The sequence below is a fragment of the Cebidichthys violaceus genome, unplaced genomic scaffold, assembly GCF_023349555.1.
Source record: "Cebidichthys violaceus isolate CVI_PGR_0920_01 unplaced genomic scaffold, fCebVio1.0.p SCAF_13, whole genome shotgun sequence".
Classification (NCBI taxonomy): Eukaryota; Metazoa; Chordata; class Actinopteri; order Perciformes; family Stichaeidae; genus Cebidichthys; species Cebidichthys violaceus.
In genome coordinates this window covers 9,350,749-9,375,685 of record NW_027176296.1, presented here as the reverse complement: position 1 = coordinate 9,375,685, position 24,937 = coordinate 9,350,749, and the positions used below count along the sequence as shown (strand labels likewise).

The following is a 24,937-nucleotide window of genomic DNA, read 5'->3' as shown; positions in this document are numbered from 1 at the left end:
AACGATGAGAAGAGGATCGTGGCCAAGCCAAGCTTTCTCTTGCTTTTTTCTGTGATCACACAAATGAATGAATGAAGCTATACTTGACTGTGTGTGTTTCCAGGGTAAACCAGGTATTCCAGGCAGCACCGGGGAGAGGGGACCCCACGGTGAACCAGTAAGTATGCTGACTTCTAACTGTTAAATTGATGTGGTTGTTTCAGGAAACTACAGACAAACGCTACATTTTGAAAACCGACTTGTCTGGAATCTATAATGAATCTTTATTCTTGCAAAAGTTTCAGGAGAAAGAGTCGATCAGGGTCGAAATTCTTCCATAAACACCTCTCTGATGTTGCTAATTAAGAGACATTGAACTGTTTGAGAGGGAAAAGAAGGAGTTATTTAGATTTTACTTTGTTTATTGCTTTCTCTCTCTACGTTCCGCACACCTTTAAGCGCTACACTTTGTGCTTCCCTTCTTGGATTAGTATTCAAGTTCTTGATTTTCCTGGAAATCTGCCGACCCCTCAGGAACATAGAGAATGTCAAACAATCTGATACAAATATTTATTAGGGTGGGACGTTCCAATAACACTAGAGGCACGGTTTATGTTATGTTATGGGTCTCATCTTGCCTTTGGCTGGTCTTCAATTTTACTCCAGGCACTCTCAGTTCTCAGCTTTCCCTTCTCTTCAGACTTAAACATTCAACTGTATGTTTTTGTTTTGCCATTATATGCTAGACTTGTATATTATGTAGTACTGGTGTTTTATTACCCGGTGTTCTGTATCTAGCAAGTCCAATAATGATATTATTGTATAATTTAACTGTTTAAGCTGCTTAAGGCATCTTATAATGGTTCATTTTCTTGCAGGGACCTAAAGGACCTTCTGGAGAAGCTGGACCTGATGGAGAGCAAGGACCCGAAGTACATTTCATTAAAGATTTGTTACCATAAATCAATTTATTGTGAAGGGTTTTGAGGTTTTTATAGTTGACATTCCTATGTATACAGTACAAATTAAACATGACTCATTCAATTTGTCTCTCCTCTTTTTAGGGTGGGCCTGGTGCTGAGGGGGAGCTGGGTGCCATCGGAGAGCCGGGGTCAAAAGTCAGTACGACTGTGTCATGTTTTTTGCAACCACTCCTCTCACCCCTGCATCTTAGAAAACATTTGTCATGTGGGGCTTCACTCCCTACCACCCTCCAGCAATGTGAAAATATGTGACCCTGCTCAGCCATTTTGACAGAACTGTAACCTTGGGTGAAACAATAGCTCATTGTCTATTCTAACGTTGCCCCAGCTTTAAGTATCAGTGGTTGGTTTAAGTCTGGGTGTGTGCATGCACATATGAGTGTGTTTTGACCTCCAGACAGCCCCTTGGTTTATTTTGTGTCCCTGCAGGGTGAGATTGGGCCTCCAGGAGCTGAAGGGGAGCAAGGACAGGAGGGAACAAGTGTAAGTAACTGCAAACATCCCACTAATCCCTTCCTTCCTTGTGTTTGGGTAAATTAAACCCAGTCGTATATTTACTCCAGCTCCTTTTTGACGACGATGTCTAATCCCCCAGCCCGAAGAAAGCAGAACAATGGACTATATAAATAGCACTGCCTGAGTCTCATGTTACTGTTATGTCCACAGAATTGGAATCAACATTCTTTTACAATGTTACATAAACCCACTGTGATCAACATTGCATTTTTACCCACTTCAGTTTACGGGATGAAGGGAGATTAAAGAAATAAGATGATGTCTGAGAAACTGTCCATTTTGTCCACAGAAGTTCTCTTGTCTTGTCTAACTGTCTACAGTCAGTTGGACCAAAGAATGTTTTCTCTCTCCTTAATACAAATGTTCCCAGAGCAAAGTTTTTGTTTGTTTATTAGTCACTGAAATTGTGATTTCAATGCAGATTTTTTAATTAATCTTTTCTATTGTGTCTATATGTGTGTCTTATTGTGTGTCATAAAACTAAAAATGTTACTTAACACTCCCTTAAAATCTTGTTTTTGTGACCTCTTGTGGTATACTTCCTCTCCTTGGTGCACTGATGCACAGGTGTTCTTCAGGGCACCGTGACATCACTGTTCGGTGTGATGCTGGTTGTAGTCAGAAGTGAAACTGCCTTGAAACATTCAACCAGAGAGGGCAGTGAAAAACTTGGCTTTCCAGCCTGGTGTTAAAGGAGCAATATACGACATTCAGAGCATTAATATAGCAGCAAATAACTGTTTGCTATGTAAAGATATAGAGGAGTAATGTCTACCTCAGCAGAGAATGAAGTTGCTGTGTTGCTATCTGAGTTTTTTAGACAAAGCTGGGCCAGCTGTGCATGCTTTTAGTGCATGTTTGTGCATGTGAGCATGCCCCACTGGCTAGATCATGGCCATCGCTCTGCTCTTATTAGGCAGTTAAGGCTGATAATGGGGTCGTAGCACACATGCTCCAGCTACCCAACAGGTCACTGTTAGCTCTGTCAGCTATTGTTTGCTAACAACAACAACAACAGCAACAGCTCTTTCCAGAGTCCCTGTTACTAAGGATCCACTGACAAACTATAATTAATTCATAACTCTGCTGCCAGGCTTTTACTGAAGCAAGAGAGAGAGAGCATATCACCCCATTTTTAGCTAACCTTCACTTGCTCCCAATGTATAATCCTCCACGGCCTCTTAAATCCTCTGCTGCTGTTTGTTAAAAATGCAAACTATAACACAAAAACGTGCACCAAAACTATGGAATTCAGGTCTTAAGAGATGCAAGCTATATGAAAATTTTTAGACGACGAATTGAAAACTTGAACTAGGTGTCGCTCTTCCTTTTTTTTTATACTTATCTTTTACATTTTATTGTTATTATGCCTGTTATTTTGCATTCCATTGTTTCATTGCTTGGTTTTATCGTGCAGTATTTGCACATTTGTATCCGTCTGTTGTTATTTATTCTCTTTTTTCTTTTCTTTCTTGTAAAGCACTTTGATCTATTATTATTATATTACCTACTCTTTTTGGTATTGTTTGACATTAGAGCAGAATATATCTAAAGCCTGACACACACAAAACCAGAGCTATCTGCTATCACAGAGTCAATAACAATGTCACAGTTCTCACAGTTGATATGTCACTTTTTACAATAGTGAAGAGGCTTTGTTGTGAATGTTGGTGTGTTTGTAGGGTCTTCCTGGTCCCCCTGGGGAAGATGGCTCTCAAGGAAAAGATGGAGCCAAGGTAAACATTACAAGATAGTCTTTGTTAACTTAACTTCACTTCTTTCTTACGAAATCAAGCCCGTAGCCAAAATGAGTTGTGGATTTGTTTCTAGCAGGGTTGTCGATATGACAACAATAATTGGTGGTTTCAGTACACTCTGCTTGCTTTAGGTCAACAATGAGGATTATTAAAAGTTAATTCAAGTCATAATCTGAATATCACTACAATACACTAAGAACACTAATCCACCATATTCCACACTAGATTTGAATGGGTTATACAGTCTAATAAAAGAAATGAAATGAAAACTATTCCAGTAAAGTTTTTTTTTAAGCTTCTGAACACCACAGGTTGTCTGACCTATTGACCGCTCTCTGTATGTAATATGAAACTTACAAACTGTCTTTCACTCTGTTTTCGCTGGTTGTCTGCCTATCTTTCTCTGTGTCTGTCACACTGTCAGGGTGAGCCTGGTGAGCGTGGGCCAATCGGCGAGCCTGGGGACAAAGGAATAGAAGGAGACCCTGGGCCCCTAGGCCTACCTGGAGGGCCTGGGAAACAGGGCTTTCGTGTAAGTTTATTTTATGTTTCAAAACTGCCAGGTACAACAATTTCAATAAAGCAACTAGATCTAAATAAAGCTCTGCTGGATGCCGCTGCTTGCAGAACTGTTCCCTCAGCTTTGTTTTTTTTGTTAGTATGTTTATTTATGTGAGAGCCAACAAGAGATTGATGAATCATAAGCATACAGCTGATTAGACATGGCAAAATAAATTACACCCAAAGTATTTTAAATACCTGCAACTCAATCAGCAGATTACAGAAGTGCTCTGAACCAAATAATTCTCTTGTGTCCCAGTAGGGGTCAGCCTTCTCTTCAACAAAGCTTCTTGCTACTGGCGGAGTAAAAGTTACAATGTCATAGATTGTAGATGTTTAGCACTGCATGATAGGTGTCAATAAAAGTCTCCTCAGTCTAAGTGCTTGTTTGCTGTGAGATCCAGATCCAGATTTATCTATAGGTGTTTAGGGGCAGGAAGGTCACGGGTGCAGGAAGGACGAAAGATTCAGGGCACACAGACAAAGCTCTGTGAGGAAACTGTGAAAACAAACATGTAAGCTGATAAAGCTGATAAAAGTTTTGAATAGCATTGTGGACTACAAGCAATTAGCTTCTGCACAGAAAATTGCCTACTCATAATGTCTGAAATAAATGCTGTAGTACCAGGATCGGCAGGTTGGTGTTTATAAGTCATCAGATGCAGTTATCAATGCCTCTGATTATAGAATACATTTTTAATATCTGTGGTAATCATTTCATATGTCTCCTACAGGGGCCAGAAGGAAAACTAGGGCCACTAGGGAACAAAGGGCGGCACGGAAAGAAGGTAAGGGCCTTGTTTACCACCACTTTTGCTCCACATTATGTTTCTCAGTGAAACAGCAGGAACAAAGAGGACATAGACCATGGTCCTTTGGCGTTAAGGTGGTTGCAGAGAACTAGTGGATCATCTTTTTCAGCTACCTGAGCTATTGTTTGGTTCAAATGTAAAGTTTTTGACCGGAGTTCTGAGAACTAACTGCAACCACCATGAAAGACCAATATCCTTAAGAACTAGTATGGATTTTAGGACAATACAACAGAATGGATGCTGCGTGCCGTTTAAAGAGGTTGAAAGTGGCCTTTCAACTTCAAGGAATTTCTCCATATTGGCATGTTAGTGTTACTGGTTTTAATCCCCAATTGGCATTCTGTCTCTTTCCAGGGAGAAAGAGGTCCTCCGGGGCTTGTTGGTGAGATCGGCACACGAGGAGACATCGGCCAGCCAGGCGAGCCAGGGCTGAAAGGTGCCAGGGGAACTCGAGGCACACCAGTGAGTTCCCATTCTTGTGTTTCCTCTCACTTAAAACCAATCTGGCCCGAGCGCCCCCACTGGCGTGGGCAACGCATGCATCCAAAAATTAATCCACTCATAACGTGCACTCATCAGTAACGAATATAATGATGCCGCATACCTGCTCAAACTGCAGCTCCTGCGCTACAAAGTCATCTCAGCTGTTTGTACACACTCCAAACACAACATATGACAAAGCTACGTATAATACCAAGTAACACAATCAATATAGCGCCCCCTAGGCAGTCCCACTCGCCACATTTATGCCAATAACGTTTTGAAAAATGAATGCAATGCTAACACCCGTTAGCTCAGGAGATCCTAGCGACCAGACGGTCGCAGCCATTTTGTCACATTCCGCTACGACACAGCCTTGCAGTTTTACTTACAAAACAAAGCCATCATCATAATCCGCATAATCGATCACATCATAAACCAGCTCCTTACTTTGAGATGTTCTGCAGCAAAAAAAATAGTTAATCCGTTCATGTTTACTGTCCATCTGTTCAGCTCATCATCCTCTCTGTGAATTCAAAGCTGGCGCTGCCGTCGTGTGCCTCGTGTGCCTGCTAGCGAAAGGAGCAGGGTTATACATCTCAGCAAATCGGATTTGACAAATTTGACACTCGGGTAGTTTTTATTTTATGATTGGCTAACGGATTCTGTCATTCAAAGTCACGTTAGGTTGTTTCAACAGAGCAGGCTGTGGCGCGTCTATGGAATGTTCATTGGGTCAAATCGGCCCTTCACACATGCTGAAAGGCCCTGGGGGATAAAAAAACTGGAATTCAGACGATAAAATCCCATGGATGACAAACATTAACAGTCTCAGAGAGGATCCAGGCTCTCAAAATGATGCCAAACTGCTGCATATGGATAGATTGAACACTATTAGTGATAAAAGAAGTGAAATATATAATTATATAGTATATAAAATTACAATGAAACAGCTGGAACAAAATTACTTTTTGGTTGACCTCGTTTGACCTCTCCGTACTAGATGAAGATGTACTAGATAAAGCTTCACTTTATCAAAGTAAAAATGTGTTTAGAGACCCTCAACATATAGTTATATGATCTGGGAGAGCTGGAAAGCTTGGACCTACATGATTTCTAATAAAGAAATATCCTGAAATTGCTTTTTTTTCCATTCGAAAATTAGAATTTTCAATTTGTGCTGTGTGCCATCTTATTCTACTCTTAACCAGTAACATATATACTGATATTTACACATATCAACACATCTCACAAGTGTTAGGGTTATTTTACTACCAAAAGTATTAAAATAGCCCTTACAGTTGCAACGCTACACTCATTATCGTATGGGTATGCTATTTTCGAGCTGAGGGTCTGAAAATCGGTCTAGGGTCCAAAAGGTTTTTAACTTAATTAATTAATCCTGTCTCAATATCAGACTGGAACTTTTGGACAGAGATGAGTGACTGAAGTAACATTTAGTTATCCGTTTCATAGTAAAAAAAAAAAGTCAACGTATTTTTTTATTATTAAATGTTTCTGATAATTATTAAAAATATCAGAAATGGTCCTTTTTGTCTCTGAAGTGGCACGTCGGTATTTGATTGGCAGCAGCTGGCAGGCTGCCAGAGTGCTAGTGTAACACCGCAGAGAATGAGATTATGCAAATCAACTTGTCTGTAGTTTACATTTCGTGGGCTGACAGTGTGTTGTTAGTGAATAGAAAGGACCACACCTGCATCTAACTGGACCACAGTGACATACAGGTACTTTTACAAGCTGGTTAATGTGATGCAGCTAAGCAGGTAACTAGCAATACATTACTCAGTGTATACTCTATTGGCAAGAAAGCTGAGCCAGTCAGTGACAATATGTACCAGGACACATTGAGCGCAAGCTTCTGTCCAACGTTGCCTCTATGGGCCTCGTCACTCGACTTAGCACACACACAAACACACACAAAAACGCACACACACATACACACACACACACACACACACACACACACACACACACACACTACAGTACTGGCTTTGCTCTTCTTAAAATGAGCTACGCTAATTTTACAACAACCAGTCGCTGTTTGCTCACGGCAGCTTAGGTTCTGGAGGACCCCCGCTGACCATTTTCGCAATTTTGCAATACAAGCAAAGAGAGCAAGGTTGTTCTGTGTCTGTGCATCACTTAGAGCCTATATCTGGCTAGCTAGAGCATCCAAGTTGCGGAATTTATTGATTTGATTGACTACATTTACCATCAACACTGATTGGACATCCACATAAAAAGAGCTACATTTTCCCCTTAAGAGCAAAGCATCAAATGCCCTTCTCCGTTCCAAGCCTGAGAGAGAGCAAGAAAAGAGGAAGGCATCTATTCTTTTCTTCTTTACAGGGAAAGGCAGCTCCTTTCTCAGCAGAATCACTTAGACCATGTTTTGATTGCTGCGGAGAAAAGATTTATATCCCCATCATAACACAGATCCAGGCACAGGATTCAATTCACATTTGAGGCCAAGCCAAGGTTATATTGAGCTGGACCAGCAAAACAAAAAAAAGAACAAAAACAACACCACTGTAACAGATTCTTATTTTGTGTGCATTTTCTGCATTGCTTCCAGGGTCAGCCTGGAGTCATGGGGATAGAAGGGCAACCAGGGCTGGCAGGATACACAGTGAGTTTCTCCTATCTTTGGTTTTACATGATCCATTTGTCAATGTACACATATGCTGTACATTTCTTCCTGGGTAGGTTAATCCCTGACTGCTCTGAGTTTTGGCTCACACATCCCACTATGTTTACATTCATTGGGGACCTATCTTACAGAGGAGGATTACAAAGTTTATATAACCTTTTGTAGAAAATCCGGGGATTCCCCTACAATCTGCAACATGGCAAGTAAAAAGTAGCTGTTCAAGGTTTATCTCATCAAATTTAACCCTGCTTAAAGGAACCTTATACATGCTTATAATACCAATCTGAACTCAACATAGCTGTTTTCAATCAAGCTATATCCGCTCCCTTGTTAGCCTTGTGCCTTAATCCTATGTGGTGGAGACACCTGGGGTTTGAGTCTAGTGGAGGACACATCATCCTTACCATTATTATATTTCACATTACTCTTTATTGTTAGTTGTCCAAAAAACACAAATTACCAGAGAAGAAAACCACAAGAGCAAAAACAAGAGGTGGTATTGGAGATGGTGAAGTCTTCAAGCTAATTATACCAGGCAACTCTACAACCTGGTCAATACCAACATCAATGGGTTTTTGTTGCAATTTGACACCTCAAGTTCATTATGTCTCTTTTAATGAATATTTATTAAGGCTCTCAGACTTGACTCAGGTTGCTGAGTGAATTCTGAGTATGTGCCAAAACACAAATCCTGAAGTGACAGAATGTAAGAGCATCTCTACAAAGAGTTTTGTGTTTATTTTAAACAGTTCTGACTGATATGCTGACTAACTCATGTTTTATCCAAGAGACATGCGGTAGCCAGTAGAAGTATGTTGGCTTTGTTAGCTACAATAATCAGCTTTCTTCTATTTAGGGTCACTCTGGCAAGCCTGGGCCTATTGGACCACCAGGGCCTAAAGGTGAAAAGGTAATATGATACCTCAACTAGTGTTTGAAATTGAATTATTTCAGTGTTTTGGGTTTTAGGTGAAATATACTTCAATGTACTGTCTGGCTGCAAAATCTTATGTCTGCATGTGTGATTGTGTGTGTGTTGCTGCATTCCAGGGTTATCCAGGCGAGGACAATAAGACCCCAGGACTCCCAGGGCCCTTAGGTGAACCAGTAGGTTTTGCTTTCCTTTAAACTCTCCTTTCTGATCCCGAACACTTCTCGCTCTGTTTAGTCCAAGCCATTTATATATCCGATTGACACTTGAAATAAAAGTAAATCCTGATCAACTTCTGATTTTAACACCAAGTACACACATTTTTGTCCCACCAGATCGACAACAATGTATCAGTGTTTCTGTTCTTAAACCTGTCATGCATATTTACCCCGATTATCAACCTATGTGGCCCAAATCTTTTCTGCTCATTGCAGGCTGAGCATGAACAAGTAAAAATGTTATACAAGTTTAAGCGTAGCATTGTTAGTGTTCTTATATTCACCAATAATGAAAATAGAGGTCTTTTCACAGCATTGAACACGCATGTTCTACAATTAAAACTGAAACAGGCTTCATTACTCTGCATTAATACAAAACATTTGTATCTTTGACAAGAGCAAGAGTTTCAGGGAGGGCCGTTACTCACCTGAAGTTTACTCAAAGATTTTGCACCCAAGAAAACAAAGTCATTTCACATTTCTCAACATAGGACTTGACCACTGAGACAGCCCTACATAGCATTAACAATTGGGTCTCTGAAAGTCTACAGGGGTCTAGATGGCAACCTACCATATGAGTAGTATTGGATTATCAAGTTGGCACACTATTTCAGTACATACTGTAGCATGAGCAATACAATGGTAGCCTGTGTCTGCCTGTCGATGGCAGCACCAACCAAGATTGTCTGAAAGTGAGGTTCAAGGTGAAATTAAGCCTTTCCATTTGACTCCAGTAAAGATCCAGACTCATAGATCACATCTATACAATATGTTTCATGTGTGTTGGCCTGAGAAGTGACTCTGTCTTTAGGTAGCTGCCCTGCTCAATTGAGGCTTTGTGGGTATAAATGAAGGCACGACTGTACTGTACAGTATGTGTGTTCATGTGTTTGCATCTGTGTCTACACAGGGGCCCCCAGGAGAACGAGGAGAGCGGGGAGAGCCAGGGGATGAAGGATATCAGGTAGACGAAACCACTAAATCAACATCAGATATATCAAACAGTCACCACTCAGTGTGTGTGTCTCCACTTGATTGTTGTTCATACTCTTTTGGCTCCAACAATTACTGCTCTGCTCAGGTACTGTAAGGGCAGACCACACATGTTTGGAGAGGATTACCACATTCCCAGCAATAAGGCCGCAAAAAATCTGGTGTTTTTGTCACTTCATGCCTCTCAGGTTCAGGATTCTTTGCTCTTAAAAAAAATACACATGCACACATTCACAGTGTAAGCACCTTGGTATGTGGGCTACATTAGTTTGAACAGTGTGGTCTGTAGCTACAGCATTTTAAACAGGCAAATACACAAACTATTCGATTAAGCTGATGATAACAATACACTTCATATGTCTTCTTATCATAAATGTGTTATCCCTGTATTCCTCCCTATATTCTTATTCATTCTAATTATAAGTTATTAAGGAAACTACCAAGGACGCAGTAGGTCCCAATCATCCTCTTTCAAAACCGTAAAATTGTGCCCGACCCTCTCAAGGCTTTGCTTGAATTCCCCTAAAGTAGAGTGACTTTTTTAAGTATTCTACTTGTTTGGTGAGTGACAGTAGATGTACTTGCATTGTTCCTAGGACACATTTTAGTCATCAAGTACCTATCTCATACTACAGCCCAAACTATAACAGTTATGTAACCATTGTAAGTGTAGACCTGCAAAGAATCACTTGATGATCCAGCTACAACCTAGGTTCATAGCCATAAAAATGAATTTAGTTTTCATTAAAGTGCAGAATATATTGATCCTGTCAAGACATTAAACTTGGCTTAGAAACTATTTTATATTGTTTTGATGCTGTGAAGCTGTAATTGAGCAGATTGTCTTTACTGTATAAGTGGAAATGGTACTGATGAATATACACATGGCTTTGGGCAAGATGTTCTTCCTTTAGTAAAGAAAGCGGGAATGACATGTAGATGTCATATCTCACCACTGATAAAGATCAAGAATCAGAGAGAAAACTATACTTTTCTATTAAACTGTGTTTCAGGGCCATGTTGGTACCACTGGATCTCGTGGAGCTGTCGGACCACAAGGCCCACCGGTAAGTCAGTAAATATACGTAGCACAGTAGCTATAGTGTATAATAATGGAACTTTTACATATTTTTTGGTTTTGTACCCATGGTGGAGCACTTCAACTATAAACAGTGATGTGAAAAGATTGAAAGTGTTCGGAACAACCAAAAATATGATGACAATTGTGCTCTTTTTAGAGCCTTACCAGTTGCTGGGCTCAAAATGTGAATTATGTAAATGTGTTCTTCCTAAGCGTGACACAAGAGTTGAGCATAGAGTCATTTAAAGCACAGGGATTATTTGGGGGATTATGAGCTATTATTTGTGCTAAGAAGACAATTTGGCCTCATGGAGTGTCTACAATGGACAGACTTGGATTAAGAAGCAGCAGTGTAGATAAAGTGTGACTCCATTCATGCCATTATGTATTTTGCCAATTTTGGCATCCACAATAATGTTGTTTTATCTGCAAAGTGAACATAGTATGGATTCATACAACATCTTAGTAATATTCTTTGTGTGTTTGTTTGTCTTTGTTTAGGGATCCCCAGGCCTCCCTGGAGAATCAGGCCCAAAAGGAGACATAGGACCTCCGGTGAGTCCAAGCAAATCCTGATAGCAGGAAAATTAAGCATACATCTATGTACATCGTTTCTCTCATTTATGAATCAGAGAAACAATGTACTCCTTCCTGTAATTGTCCTTCCTGCAAATAAGATCAATGGTGTCAGCATCAGAATGTTTCTACCACCAGGCTGCTTGTTTTGTACTGAATAGGGGTTTAGCTCTTAACAAAGCCAATAAATCTATTAACACTGCCTCATTCAGCCACTGCCAGCAGGGTTGGGTTTGTTCGGCTGGTTTTATAAATCACTCTGTGGATGAAGAAAAATCCTTTTGTTTGCTGCCAAAAGGAAAGACCAACCACAGACATTTCTCCAAAGCACCATATTGTTCACCTGTTACCAGATGAGCATGCTAGTACAAAGACCTGTGACTCTGTGACCTCTGTGGTTGATGATTTCATATGGTGGAATATTAGTTATGGAGAAAGAAAAAACGAAATTCAGCTTACTTCGTACATAATATTAAAAGCCAAGTGCTAGAAATAGGTTTTGAATTAAAGAAAGAAGAGTGAGAAGTAACAAGGGAAATACAGCAAGTTTTCGTGACCACCCTAAATTCTTGATCCTACTCATCTAAGATGCCCTTTTTAATGCCTCTGTGCCGATAACAGGCGTGGGCGAAGCCATTATGTTTTCAGGTTGTCTATACGGCCGTCTGGGCAATTCTTGTGAGAATTACAGAGTTTTCGAAATATTGTCACATGCAACATATCATCTGTTTAGAAACATCGATAAAAGTCTGCTAGAAAACACAGGAAACTTTTAGGATCTGCTATATTTTTCTTACAAATGTATGGCTTTTGTAAAGCATCCCTTAAAGGGTATCTTTCTATGATTGTACATATACTGTACATGACTCACTGTATCAGGGCCTGGAGAGAAAATATGAATCGCAAAAGGATGGTTCCATAGGAAAGACTAATTTTTCTATGTACCGGACACCTTTATAAAGCTTATGTTATTTAGCATGATGATATATATATATTCTAGAAAGTGCTATTGTTAAAAACATAAAGCAGTCACACAGAATATTTCACTCAAACACCTCAATGTGATTTAATCCAATGCTATTTGAGGTGTTAAATGTACAGTTTACAGTTGTGTATATTTCTTTGACTGTTAGACATGGTCTTTAAAATTTCCGCTCTTCAATGAGAGGTGATTGAGATTTATAACCCTGTGTGTTTTTGTGAATGCTGATGTATGTTCTATTCTTCATGTGTGCGTTTATCCAGGGCTCAGGAGGAAATAAGGGAGCACGAGGGCTGAGTGGAGCTCCTGGCATTGAAGTGAGTATCACGTCACCTCAACCAAATGCAGAGAGAGAGACAGCATCGGCATTACAATTAAGAGCACTTTCCACCGTGATTGGCTATGTGATGAGGATGCAGTTGGGTATAGGGAAACAGCAGAGCACCACAGCATTACCAAAGTATTGCACGTTTACCCATTGGTTACCACTACTGCATATACAAATTAAAGAGAAGGCAATTAGATCATGTGACTTAAAGAATGCTTTGCCGCTTCCATTGTTAGATGATATAATGCACAGGTGTTTGCCAGAAAATGTCAGCAGCAACAGTATTGTATTTATGTCCTTTTAACTGTCACTTTTAAGTGTAAATATTTCAATGCATAACTTGCAGACTTTATCGATCTGTAATTGGGCGCTGAAAAAAATCCTGACATATATTTATTAACTGAAGTCCTCAGGAATGGATCTCTTTATTTAGAAATATCAGAGGAAGAGTTACAATGTAGAAACCTGGTGTGATAAATTTAGTGACATGGTGCTCATGAGTAGTCTGTAAATGCCCCTCAAGCTGCGATTGAGTGACATTGTCACTGTTCTGAAAAACTTTCCAGGGGCCATTTGGTTTACCTGGATTCATGGGAATGAGGGGTTACCCAGGGCTGGATGGTCCCCCAGGACATACTGGCTTACCAGGATTTCCAGGAAAACGTGGACGACAGGTAATCAGTGACGAACAAACGTGGAATTTTGGAGGTGGGGTTCACATTTGAAAATTATGAAGCTTATGTGCTATGTCTCAAAACAATCTTGGTCGGCACCATGAATGCAGGTTACAGCAGATTTATTTTCATAACTGAACTTTCAAGATGACCTTTCCTTTACTGTGCTTAATGCGTAATCGCTATAGCAGACTTGTGGTTTGCATTAGAAGAATTTAAGAAACCAATGATACATATTTGCCTCTCACGGACCTAGCCTTCACTGATTCCTTTTGTCTTTTGCCCAATTCACCTAAAGAAGCACACAGGAAGTTAAATCTCCACTGCTCTCTGGTTTGACTAAATATACATAGTCCACAATTAATAAAGCTATGTGAATATTACCTGCAACGTAGGCAAGTGGACTGGCAGTATAAGTTGTCAGTTGAAAACAGTCAGCAGTCCAAACAGCAGAGGTTAAATACAGCTGCAGACAACCTAATCACCATATAGACCTCACTACCTATTCAGCCATTACGCTAACTTTTGCTTAATTGTCCTCTTAGCACAGGGATTGTATTTGACTGCATCTGAATGCCGAAAGAATTTCTTCTGCTGCTACTATCTGTAGATTTAAGACTGAGGCATACGGCTGTGATTGACTTATCAGTAAAAGCCTTTTTTGATTTGATTGGCGTCTTCTTGTTGCGACGCAATGGGTCTTTTAAAATAAGTGTGCAGCCAAAGTGGATTGGGATTTCATGCATGAATGTGTTTGTCCCAGCCAAGAGTTGGAAAGACACGTCTTCTCTGTCTCGCTTTCATTTACATAATGTTGTTGTCTAAAAGTCTAGTTAGTAAGTCTAATTTCGGCTACTGGTGTTTTTCACTTTGACTGAAATGATATGGTTTCTCACTAGCAAAGTGAGTCCCATAACTCTACCGCTCCTAAATCACAAACAAATCTGTAAACTTGAAATATATGCCTGTTTTTTTTCACAGAGAGCTTTTCTTATATGTGACCTGTTTTTAAAAATAGCAGGTTTTCTAAAACCAGTCTGCTTCAGTAGTCTAGAGCTCTTTGGGTGCTTTTTTACTACAAGCACCCAGGGCTGTCTCAGCAGGAGATGTCCTCTGATGGCAGGCTAGAAACTGAATCCAACTGACAAAGTTTCACCAGCAACTCAAGAACTAGACAGGTGTTTTTGCTTGAGACTCCAGCTTTTGTGTCAGCCATTTAAAATAAGACAGATGTACATATGCAAATGATAACATAAGGAAACTCTGATGGCAACTAATCTGTATCAACAAGCCTCAAAAACACTCACTGAGAATACTTGAACTGTGTGTTACATACCATATTTGGTTAGAAGTTATGTTTTTTTAGCTGGGATTGTTTGTATTGTTGTGCATTGCAGAGATGATGTCTTGAAGAAATTACAATTATTCATATCATGCAAATCAATAATTTGTATTTGAAAACTATCTACCCCATTCCTCCAACAACTCATTTCACATTCAAGGGTCCCTATTTTTTGTTTTGCATTGATGATGAGTTAATTATGGAAGCCCATTTCCGTCAGCCAGAAAAGAAAAAAAAGGTCACTTTTTTTTGTTTTTCCTCCAGCAAAAACAAATTGCACCAACACTTTAGGTGCATCCATCTGTAACCAAAACACTGACCAGATGCTTCCATAGTTAATCAATGTGTTCCCCGTGGTAATACTATGTGTATGTATAGATATAGATATATATCATGAGGTTCTTAGCACCTACAGGTTGGGGGTTCACTAAAAATATCTGATTCCAGACTTATCCGCACAGTGATCGAGGAACAGAAGCCATGTGTATGGCGACGTCCCACTCACTCACTTCAAATATCACTCGCTCCCTTCTGCTCAAACACTGCTCATTTGTGGTGTGAGAAAGCAACTCAGTGACAGGCAGTGAGTTTATGGGTAGGCTTAGGGAGAACACGGCCAAGAAATATTATAGAGGCCAGCATACTTTGCTGTGGCACTGTGGTTTACAGCTGTGAAAAACAATGAATTCAGAAAATTGTTTGGATTTATTGGAATAAAACTGAACTTGAAACATAATTGAAGAGACTAATTGTTTGTCATTATATATTAAACAGCTTTGCCAGCTGTTTTTTTGGCCTATGTTTGACATAGCCTGCCATTGACTGTTGAAAACGTTTCCTTGTTGGTGCATTCAAGGACTCCCCGACATTAGAAGTATGACTGTCAGCTTAAGAGCAAACTATAAATGCAAGAAATGTCCATCAATTTGTGTTTTTTGTTAACCACCTTTATGAGTCTTCACAAGTCTTTAACCTCCAATAAATCTTTAAAGTACCATTTGGAGGTTTTTTTTGCTATGGAGAAATGTTTTGATGAGTGTGTGTGTGGGGGGGCTTGTTTGTATCTTATGTAAGGACGCTCACACAAACTGAAGATGGTTTCATTCTATTTTACTGCTGTAATGTTCCAAGAAGTGTTGCAATGCATCAGGAAAGGCTGGGAAAAAGAGGAATTATTGCTGTAAACATGGATGTAAATGATGCAGGTTCCAAAAATAATAATAATATATTTTTCCTAGTAAAACAAAACTTACTTTATTGGTTTGATTTGACATTGGCAACCTTTCTTTCAGGGTCAGAGAAGCTCGGTGGGACAGGAGGGATCTGTTGGACGTCCAGGTCCCAGGGGAGAGATTGGACTTCCTGGAACACCTGGAGAAAGAGGACCGGCTGGTCAGAAGGTGAAAACGATAATAAATATTGACCTAATTTATTATAAGCTGTAGAAGGGTGTCTTAACAGAACAGATACGTCTCTAGTGACGAAACATTTTCCTAAGTTGGACTAATTTTTTTAATTCTTGACATTTGTTGGATCAGGGAGACTTGGGACTGCCAGGGGACAGGGGAGTTTCTGGAATCAAAGGCTTGGAGGGAGTTGCAGGTGACCAGGGCAGGAAAGGTGACCTGGGAACCAAAGGACAACCAGTGAGTATATAGAGGCATTTGTGATTTAAAGAAAAAAATCCGTCCTAAAGTAGGATTAGTTTATTTCCATAGCCTGAAATGATTGTGTAACAATAATAGTGTATGTGATACTGTGGCAAGTTAATTTCTAGGGATATTGGCTCATGTTTAGGTTCAGATCTGTCAGTAGCAATAACATATACAGTATTAACTAAAGTCTAGTAAATACCGTATTTTTCGGACTATAAGGCGCACTGGATTATAAGGCGCACTGTGAATTAACGTGTCTATGTTCACACATAAACCGCACCGGATTATAAGGCGCATTAAGCAAAACAACACAGTCCGGTAAATCAAACTTTATTCAACTCAGTTGTAACAACAAATACCGGTACAGAAAAATACACTCACTTATCGATTCATTCCTCTTCCACAAATCCATCGAATTCTTCATCTTCAGTGTCTGAGTGAAACAACTGTGCGATTTCGGCATCAAGAATGCCCGAATCCCTCTCGTCATTTTCCGAGTCAGTCTTGTTGCCGTTATCGGTACTTGGCTGTTCAGTGATGATTCCAGCTTTGGTGAAAGCTCGGACGACGGTTGCGACCGACACCTCAGCCCACGCGTCAGCAATCCAGTGGCAGATAGTGGCGTTACTAGCCCGGCGTTGCCTCCCATGCGTACCGTAATGCTCCGAATATCCATTGAGCGGAGCGGCTTCGTTGCTCGCCAAAGTCGTACTTACACATTTCGACAGATTTTTGAGCGCATTGTACCACATAAAATTGATCAATAAGCACAACAAGTAACCGTACATAAGGCGCGCTGGATTATAAGGCGCACTGTCAATTTTTGAGAAAATTTAAGGATTTTAAGTGCGCCTTGTAGTCCGAAAAATACGGTAAGTAGAAGTAGAAGTGAGCTATTCACACAAAAACTCGTTGTTCCAACATGTTTGCATTGCAAAGTATATGACAAGATGTGACTGAAATGTCCACTTTCCTCCTTTTGAAGTGAATATTTTATGTTCTACTCTGTTCTTCTACTCTACCCCTGATGTTTCGTTGCAACTGTTTGATTCTCAGATTCATACCTTTTTCTTTAACGGTCATAAAATGTCTCTTTAACACATAACATATCTTCTTGAATTGTTTAAGTCATGAAAGTTTAGGTTACTCCATTGCTTGTTTTAAATGGATACCCCCTAGGGTTTTATAAACTTATATACATTCTTTAATAGCTCTCTAAATATAGCTTCAGGGGGTTAGTTAGACAATCTGTGTGCCTGACACTTTTCCACCCTGAGTGGAGTAACAAATTATCTGGGCGAGACCAGGAATGGAAACATTCCGCCTGTTAAGGCCAAGTTATGTAAGATCCTCACCCTCCAGAGACCTGAAAAAGAGGTGCTCCACTTTACTTACGTAACTCCTCAAAGAGAAGAAAAAAGAAACAACATTCAATCCCTCGCTCTCCTCTCCCTCCACTAGTTTTCCCCATTGATGCCTGTGAAACAGAGAGCAGACTCGGGCCCTTGGGTCGGATCCCTTTGCACTGTTCAGTCAATAGAGTTTCTCGGTCAAAGTCACTGGCCCGAAAGTGGAGCTGTCTAGAGGATGTGGACGACTGGCTGTACAAACATAGACTCTGCCTCTCTAGACAGCAGACAGTGCTCAGACACAGAATAGGGTTCAGACACCAAACCCCACAGTTTCTAGGAGGGTGTGTGTGTATATGGGCTGAGGCCACTATAGATCCAGACATAAAGCCTTGTGTGTGCCCGGGGTCTTTTGAAATGGACATGGACATTTTTAAAAGACACTTTTAAAAGGGTTAGGCACTTACACACACACATTGTACTTATTTATACGATGTGTTTGTCAAATGCATACTAAATGTCACAATGACAGTGTGTAAAATGCAAAGCTCCTCTGTTGCTATGATGTGATTTTCTTTTCTGCTTGCAGGGGGAATCTGGAGATCTGGGAATGGTTGGTTTACAGGGCTTTTCAGGGCCAACGGTAAGAGACTAAGAGAGAGTGTAACAAATGATAAAACAGAACAGAAGGAAATAAGCTAGAATTTAATCCTATTGTCCCTGTATACTGACACACCAGTTCACCTAAACCCGTTTTTCCTTTTAACAGGGGCCGAATGGTGATTTGGGATTGAGAGGCTTCCCTGGCCCGAAAGGCCCAATAGGCACTCTGGTAAGTTTAACAGAAAAAAAGAAACAGTAAGCACACCAAAGTGCTTTCTGTACTGCAGGGATTCAAATCCTAGTAGTGGAATAAGATTCTGAAAAAAACTCCTCTTTAGAATACACAAACTTTCTGTTGTCATCACTTATGACACCCTGAAGTCTTGTGGGATAAACTGTAACCGCCTTTTCAGCAGCCTTACTGTTGAGAACGTGTACATGTCAGACTTGTTTTTTTAATCCTCAACCCTGCTGTTTGTTTCAGGGATTCACTGGACCTGTAGGCCCTGAAGGAATGATGGGCCCAATGGGAAAACCCGTAGGTTTCTCTCTGTGTGTGTGTGTGTGTGTGTGTGTGTGTGTGTGTGTGTGTGTGTGTGTGTGTGTGTGTTTGTGTGTGTGTGTGTGTTTGTGTGTGTGTGTGTGTGCGTTTGTGTCCGTGTGTAATGAGAGTTGTATAACAACAAGGCAATCACAAGTCAATGATCTTTTGATAAAACCAGTATATTAACTGGCCATGTGCTAATTCAAGTGTATATAGAATACAGAGTGGGAAACAGTACTGTATATCTTTTCCACAGGGGCCAAGGGGTCTAAAGGGAAGCAGTGGCGAAATGGTAAGATCCGATTCAAACCAACACTGAAAATGCTCACTGATTATGTGATAATGATTTATATTACGTATGATTACATGCTGATATACCATGTGATTATATCATGTTTATACTTTACTGAAAACTCAGACTTGAAAATTCCTTACTGAGAAAACATTGCTGGGCCAGTTGTCATGGCGCCACCTCAAAGCATATTGTAAAAAACACCTACTGTAGAGGACGAAGGCTGTGTTTAAATGTGCATGAAAGCTAGCTGGGGTTCAGTGGTAGTTTATGTGACTGTCCTTAAGTGACAGCAGATCGGTATGGCTGAGTGAAAGTAGCTGATTTCAGCGTCTCGCTGTGGGGCCTTCCAGTATTCTCAGACCCTCTTGTTTAAACACTGTTGAAGAAATGCCTTGTCAAAATATTAGCATGGCAAACCACAGTGCAATCTGCATCCAGTAATCACAAGGTTGGCGGTTCGCTCCCTGGCTGCTACGTGTCCTGTGCCGAAGTGTCCTTGAGCAAGACACAGAACCCCAAATTGCTACCCTGGCACTTCACAGCAGCCCACTGCTCCTAATATACTAAGGATGGGTAAAATGCAGAGGTCTAATTTCATATATGTACCTAATGTAAATGACGATTGTAATAAAGTTTAAGTTTTAGTATTCACTCTAACCCTGATGCTACGTTTAAATGATCCAATTCACGTTATTTTTAAAGCTCTCAGCCGGTAATATGGTATTCATGTAGGGTGTAGGAGTTTTCACATAGGCCGCTACATTCTTGAGGTCGCCAGAGCAAACAGGACAAACTAAAAACATTATTAATGCATCAGTTTAGCCAGATTAACACTGATATTCTTTCTCACACTTTCAGGGGCCTCAAGGACCAGAGGGAAGTCCAGGACCTAGTGTAAGTGCTGACCTCACTATCACATTTCATCTTACAGTACACATCTTTTAATGTACTAATAAAGTTTGGTGATATTTATGAAGCATAGTGGATGAGCTTGCTTTCAATTCCGTCAGTGCAGGCAGACTTTTTTATTATATTTTGGGCCTGATTGTATGAAACAAAAAGGAAACAGGACAATATGAGATTACTGATGGCTCTGCTATATGAGATTTCAAATGATTTATTTTATATTTACACTATGAAATACTATAACTAAAAGACTACTCTATTCCAAATATTTTTGGTCAGTCCAGACAGGGCAGTTCTCTGGTTGCACCCTCAAACATCTCCCAATAATTAATCCGACATGGTAGTGAACTGACAGCAACCACAATGGGCTCATTTTTCACTGTGTCACTCATTTTGTCTTCTAATTTCGTCCCACTTTAGGGACCTCCTGGAGCTCCAGGTCCAACAGTAAGTGTCTCATGTCACTCAAGTAGACAGGTAGCCATACAGCTAGAAGGCAGAAGGCATGTTTTGAGTGTCATGCAAAAGACTTGCAAAAGAAAGGTTTGGATCATAAAGTTGCAGCGGAAATTGCCCAGAAGTTGGCTAATTGATCATTTAAAGAAAGTATGTATATAATTTACATTAAACTGAACCTTGTAATCTCAGTCTGTCTGGAGAGTAACCCTGTTACAACTTTCTTTGTTCCTGAAATCCAAGCTTTGTGACTGCCCAAGCTTCATTAGAATTTTCAAAGAAATAGAGAAACGACAGCAGAGCAAAGCAAGGATGGGAAAACATTTCTTGTTTATGTATTTGCAAAACTAATGATGATCCAATAAATCCATGTCAGGGAAAAGACTCGCAAAAACACTTTAGTTCAGTAGCATTGGCGGTGCAGATCAATGCTCTAACAACAAAGTTGTCTTGCACTGTGATAGAAACCTTCTGCACATCTCTTATCTGTCATAACTTGTGGATAAAGTGTAGCTTTCTGCTATCTGAATGACTTTTTCCTGTTCGAACAATTCTAAGAACCCAGAAAAGCAACTATATCAGATCCCTTTTTTGTTTACACACATTATATGATCACTGTAGTGTTTATGCTGTGTGGAATGTGTTATTCTTCCCCCCACTGAAGTCAGGAATGTCAGGGTTTATTGATGCAACACTTATTTTACTGCTTTTGGTATTAAAGTGTATTCTTATTCTTTCTCTATAAACAAGATGTGTATTGAAACTTTCATGTTTTCTGTAACCAATAAAAAAGCCTACGGATTAAAATCTTTCAGTTAAATAATGAACAGGGCACTGAATGTGTTATGATTTCATTAAACTGAATATGTTGATTTTGAATCTACAGAGGCAGATTTATATTGACTCAGCAGTCTATGGTCTATCTGAATCTAACACCGCCCTCAGGACAGAGGTAAGGCACTAATACACTGAGCCAATGAACGGGGTGAATGTTTGGGTTGTTGCATAGATGGCAAATAAGTTGGCAGATGGAAAGTCTAATGAATAATCGGGAAGTGATTTTAAACACTAATGCAACGTTCTTCACAATTCCTGTTTTGCACTTTTTGTTCGTATTGTAACTGTAATTAAGGCTCTTAATATATCAGTTTAGAGTTTGACAGTGCTGTCTCTCTCAACCAGAGTTTCCAGAATACAGAGATGAGCCTGCCAGACCAGAATACGGAGATACTTAAGACCCTACGCTACCTAAGCAGTGTGATTGAGAGCATCAAACAGCCTCTGGGCACACGGGAGAACCCGGCTCGTGTCTGTAAAGATCTGCTTGACTGTCATCACAAGCTCAGAGATGGTGAGAGTCTTATCTACCTGATTTTAGGCATGTGAAGATGTTTGGATATGCCTTTATAAAATACTTGCCCTCCCTGTCTCTCTGTCCCTGTCCTGCCTTTGAATTGGGGACTTTCAGGTTGGTTCTGGATTGATCCAAACTTGGGCTGCACTTCTGATGCTTTCAAGGTCTACTGCAACTTTACCGCAGGAGGGCACACCTGTTTACACCCAGTGACCTCTAATAAGGTAAAATTGCCTCTAAAAGTTGTAAAAAGATGAACCTATCAACATATCAAGGTGCTAGTTAAAATAAGGGCTGTTTCTTTATTAAAGTATAAGATATAGATAAATAGAAATAATGGTTATGTTATGTTTTGGATGGTGAGGACAAGTATGTGCTCGGTCATTGGTGTCTCCATCCATGTCAGTTGATTCCTAGAACTTGTCCACATTGTCTTACACAACAATAGAGCACTCATTTAGAACCTCAACTGCAACAATCCTCTGTATTGTCCTTTGCTTTGACATTGTAGGAGGCTGTATCACGTCTTTTTAAACATTTGAATTGTGAGTCTTTATCCTATTGTAATGGCAAACTGATACACACTACTGATTCTGCTCCCCGTCACAGATGGTGTTTGAGGTAGGGAAAGTCCAAATGAAGTTTCTCCATTTACTGAGTAGTGAGGCCAGTCACAGCATCACACTCCACTGCCTAAATGATCCTCCATACGGCACCACCGGATCCTTACCGCAAGAGAACACCACACTTCGGTTTCGTGGCTGGAACAAACAGATGTTTGAGAAAGACACACTACTTGAACCACATGTGCTACAAGACGAGTGCAAGGTAATGAACGGGACAGAGAGCTGGTTTAGCAATACTTTTCCAAGCATAGTCTGGAATATTTATGATCCACCCATTCTCTTTCAGATCCAAGATGGCAGCTGGCACCAGTCACGTTTCTTCTTCCATACTCAGGACAGTCGTCAGCTACCTATTGTAGACATACAGGAGTTTCCCACATCGCAGTCCAATAGTCAACAGCATGTAGAAATCAGTCCAGTCTGCTTCCTCTGACACCAACATCACCGTCCTGTAACCTATTTACATGAACTACTAAAATGCAAGGTTGTTACAAAAAAATGCCTGCCTACCAAAGAGGGATTGTCTGTGAGATATTGTTGCATTTGTTGGAAACCGGTAGTGGGACCTTTCAGAGCAACAACTGCCCCATGTCCAATCGAAGGCAGACCTGCATGGAATAACTCAATCTCTGTGAAAAATCCAGGCCAAGAAGGCCAAAAGATAAGAGTGTATACCAATATTTATCAAAAATTTTATAAAGTTTGTTTCGTTGATAATTGTTAGTCATTGTTAGGTTGGCTGTGTATGGACCCATATCACTCCCTGATCACAGGGTAAGGTGTCATTAAGCAGCAGCCTATCTAAAAGTCACGCCTCCTTCTCACCCCTCCCCCACAAACACACCCAGACTGTCCTAAGCAGAGGCCTAACTCGAAGGAGCGTGCCAGGCCTCTATATAGGAGCACTGTCTAACTAAACGTTTTTATGAGTGCAATAGCATGCCGATAATGTGTGACTGCTTTAAATATTTCAATTTCCGATCAAATGATTTATTTTACATTGTTTTCATGATATTTTTGTCTTCGGTCCTGCCCAGTCGGATCTGTACATCTTGACAGATGGTGCTCTACCTCTACCTGCTCATTTGCTTTCTAGAACAGTTGCTAATGTCAAGTTAGTTTTTTTTTCTGTTTTGGCCTTTTTGTTGTATGTACCGGTTACATCAAGAGTTATGTTGTCCAAGTGCCTATGTTGATTTGGTCATTTCTAATTTATGAACCATTTTTTGATACACTACATATTTTGTGTAGCTTTTCCTTCTATGTGGTAGGTTCTTCAGGGGAAACCTATCATTGGTGCTGCAACATAGAATGAGTCATCAGTGAGTTTTTACATTTCCTGTGTATATATTGACAGCATACTGTATGTTTATTTATATCCTTTTTGTTTTTTGTTCACATTACTGAAACACAGTAAGTTATACTCTCAGAGAACTATTTGGTCAACCACAGCTCAGTCTAAAGAAGTATTTATGTTAAAAAGTGTGTTTGTGTCTTCACACCTGTGACTGCATGTTTATCATACTGTTATTTTCGTTAATTCAGGGGTGGTTAGGTGGACTGGCAGCTACATGAGGCCAGAGTCAGAATACACAGAAAACACAGTCATATTCTTAAGTTATGTTACCTTGAACAAAGTGTAATTATATAAGTCTGTGCAGGATAAATGTGGATTAAAATGTGTAAATAATAATAACACGTTGACAAACAAATAAATGGAGCATTTTATCCACAAATGGTTCTGTACTTTTTTTTAAATATGGTCATGCACTGTCAAAGTCATACAATCTGTAGGGATCAAATTACTGTTGAATATCAACTACATGATTACATATATAATGTTTCCTAATCTATTTTAGATTAATGGTGGCATAAAGGTAGATAAACAGTTTGATACCTGCAGGATTCATCTTGAAGGGGGAAGTGAAAGAGTCCCTCGTTCATTAACACGTCGAAGTTGCCCGACAGCAAAGGACATTAACCCCAACTGCTCCAGTTGTGTGAACTATTGCTGACTGTGTGAACTAGTGATCCAGGTTTGCAAATAAACATATAGATCACAGACTGTCTACACTTAGAGCTACATGGGGGTCATACAAACAAATCTGCAGCTGGGCACAGAATGCTAATTTGTAATTACTGTCTTACAATGCTATTTACTGAGCTTACTATGAGGGAAAACAAAAGCTCTGCATTTTCCACAGTCTGTGTTTACTTTTTGTGCGATTATTAACCAATAGCGCATGTATGGAGAATGCTGTAGTT

General features: G+C 40.0%; 1 protein-coding gene across 1 annotated transcript in view; it reads left to right on the top strand.

The window, feature by feature from the left end:
- LOC137870429 (collagen alpha-1(XXIV) chain-like) overlaps positions 1-24,384 on the top strand; it is an 85,057-nt gene extending 60,673 nt beyond the window's left edge. Inside the window, exons 32-60 of the mRNA XM_068707684.1 lie at positions 104-157; positions 858-911; positions 1,044-1,097; positions 1,392-1,445; positions 3,161-3,214; positions 3,660-3,767; positions 4,531-4,584; positions 4,963-5,070; positions 7,685-7,738; positions 8,616-8,669; positions 8,810-8,866; positions 9,819-9,872; positions 10,915-10,968; positions 11,484-11,537; positions 12,804-12,857; positions 13,435-13,542; positions 16,177-16,284; positions 16,423-16,530; positions 18,478-18,531; positions 18,658-18,720; positions 18,976-19,029; positions 19,292-19,327; positions 20,189-20,224; positions 20,657-20,683; positions 21,579-21,644; positions 21,875-22,043; positions 22,161-22,270; positions 22,656-22,874; positions 22,959-24,384. Of these exons, the coding sequence (XP_068563785.1) occupies positions 104-157; positions 858-911; positions 1,044-1,097; positions 1,392-1,445; positions 3,161-3,214; positions 3,660-3,767; positions 4,531-4,584; positions 4,963-5,070; positions 7,685-7,738; positions 8,616-8,669; positions 8,810-8,866; positions 9,819-9,872; positions 10,915-10,968; positions 11,484-11,537; positions 12,804-12,857; positions 13,435-13,542; positions 16,177-16,284; positions 16,423-16,530; positions 18,478-18,531; positions 18,658-18,720; positions 18,976-19,029; positions 19,292-19,327; positions 20,189-20,224; positions 20,657-20,683; positions 21,579-21,644; positions 21,875-22,043; positions 22,161-22,270; positions 22,656-22,874; positions 22,959-23,105 (2,226 nt within the window). The 3' untranslated portion in view covers positions 23,106-24,384. The remainder of the gene's footprint in view (positions 1-103; positions 158-857; positions 912-1,043; positions 1,098-1,391; positions 1,446-3,160; positions 3,215-3,659; positions 3,768-4,530; positions 4,585-4,962; positions 5,071-7,684; positions 7,739-8,615; positions 8,670-8,809; positions 8,867-9,818; positions 9,873-10,914; positions 10,969-11,483; positions 11,538-12,803; positions 12,858-13,434; positions 13,543-16,176; positions 16,285-16,422; positions 16,531-18,477; positions 18,532-18,657; positions 18,721-18,975; positions 19,030-19,291; positions 19,328-20,188; positions 20,225-20,656; positions 20,684-21,578; positions 21,645-21,874; positions 22,044-22,160; positions 22,271-22,655; positions 22,875-22,958) is intronic.
- Positions 24,385-24,937: the final 553 nt, after the last annotated feature.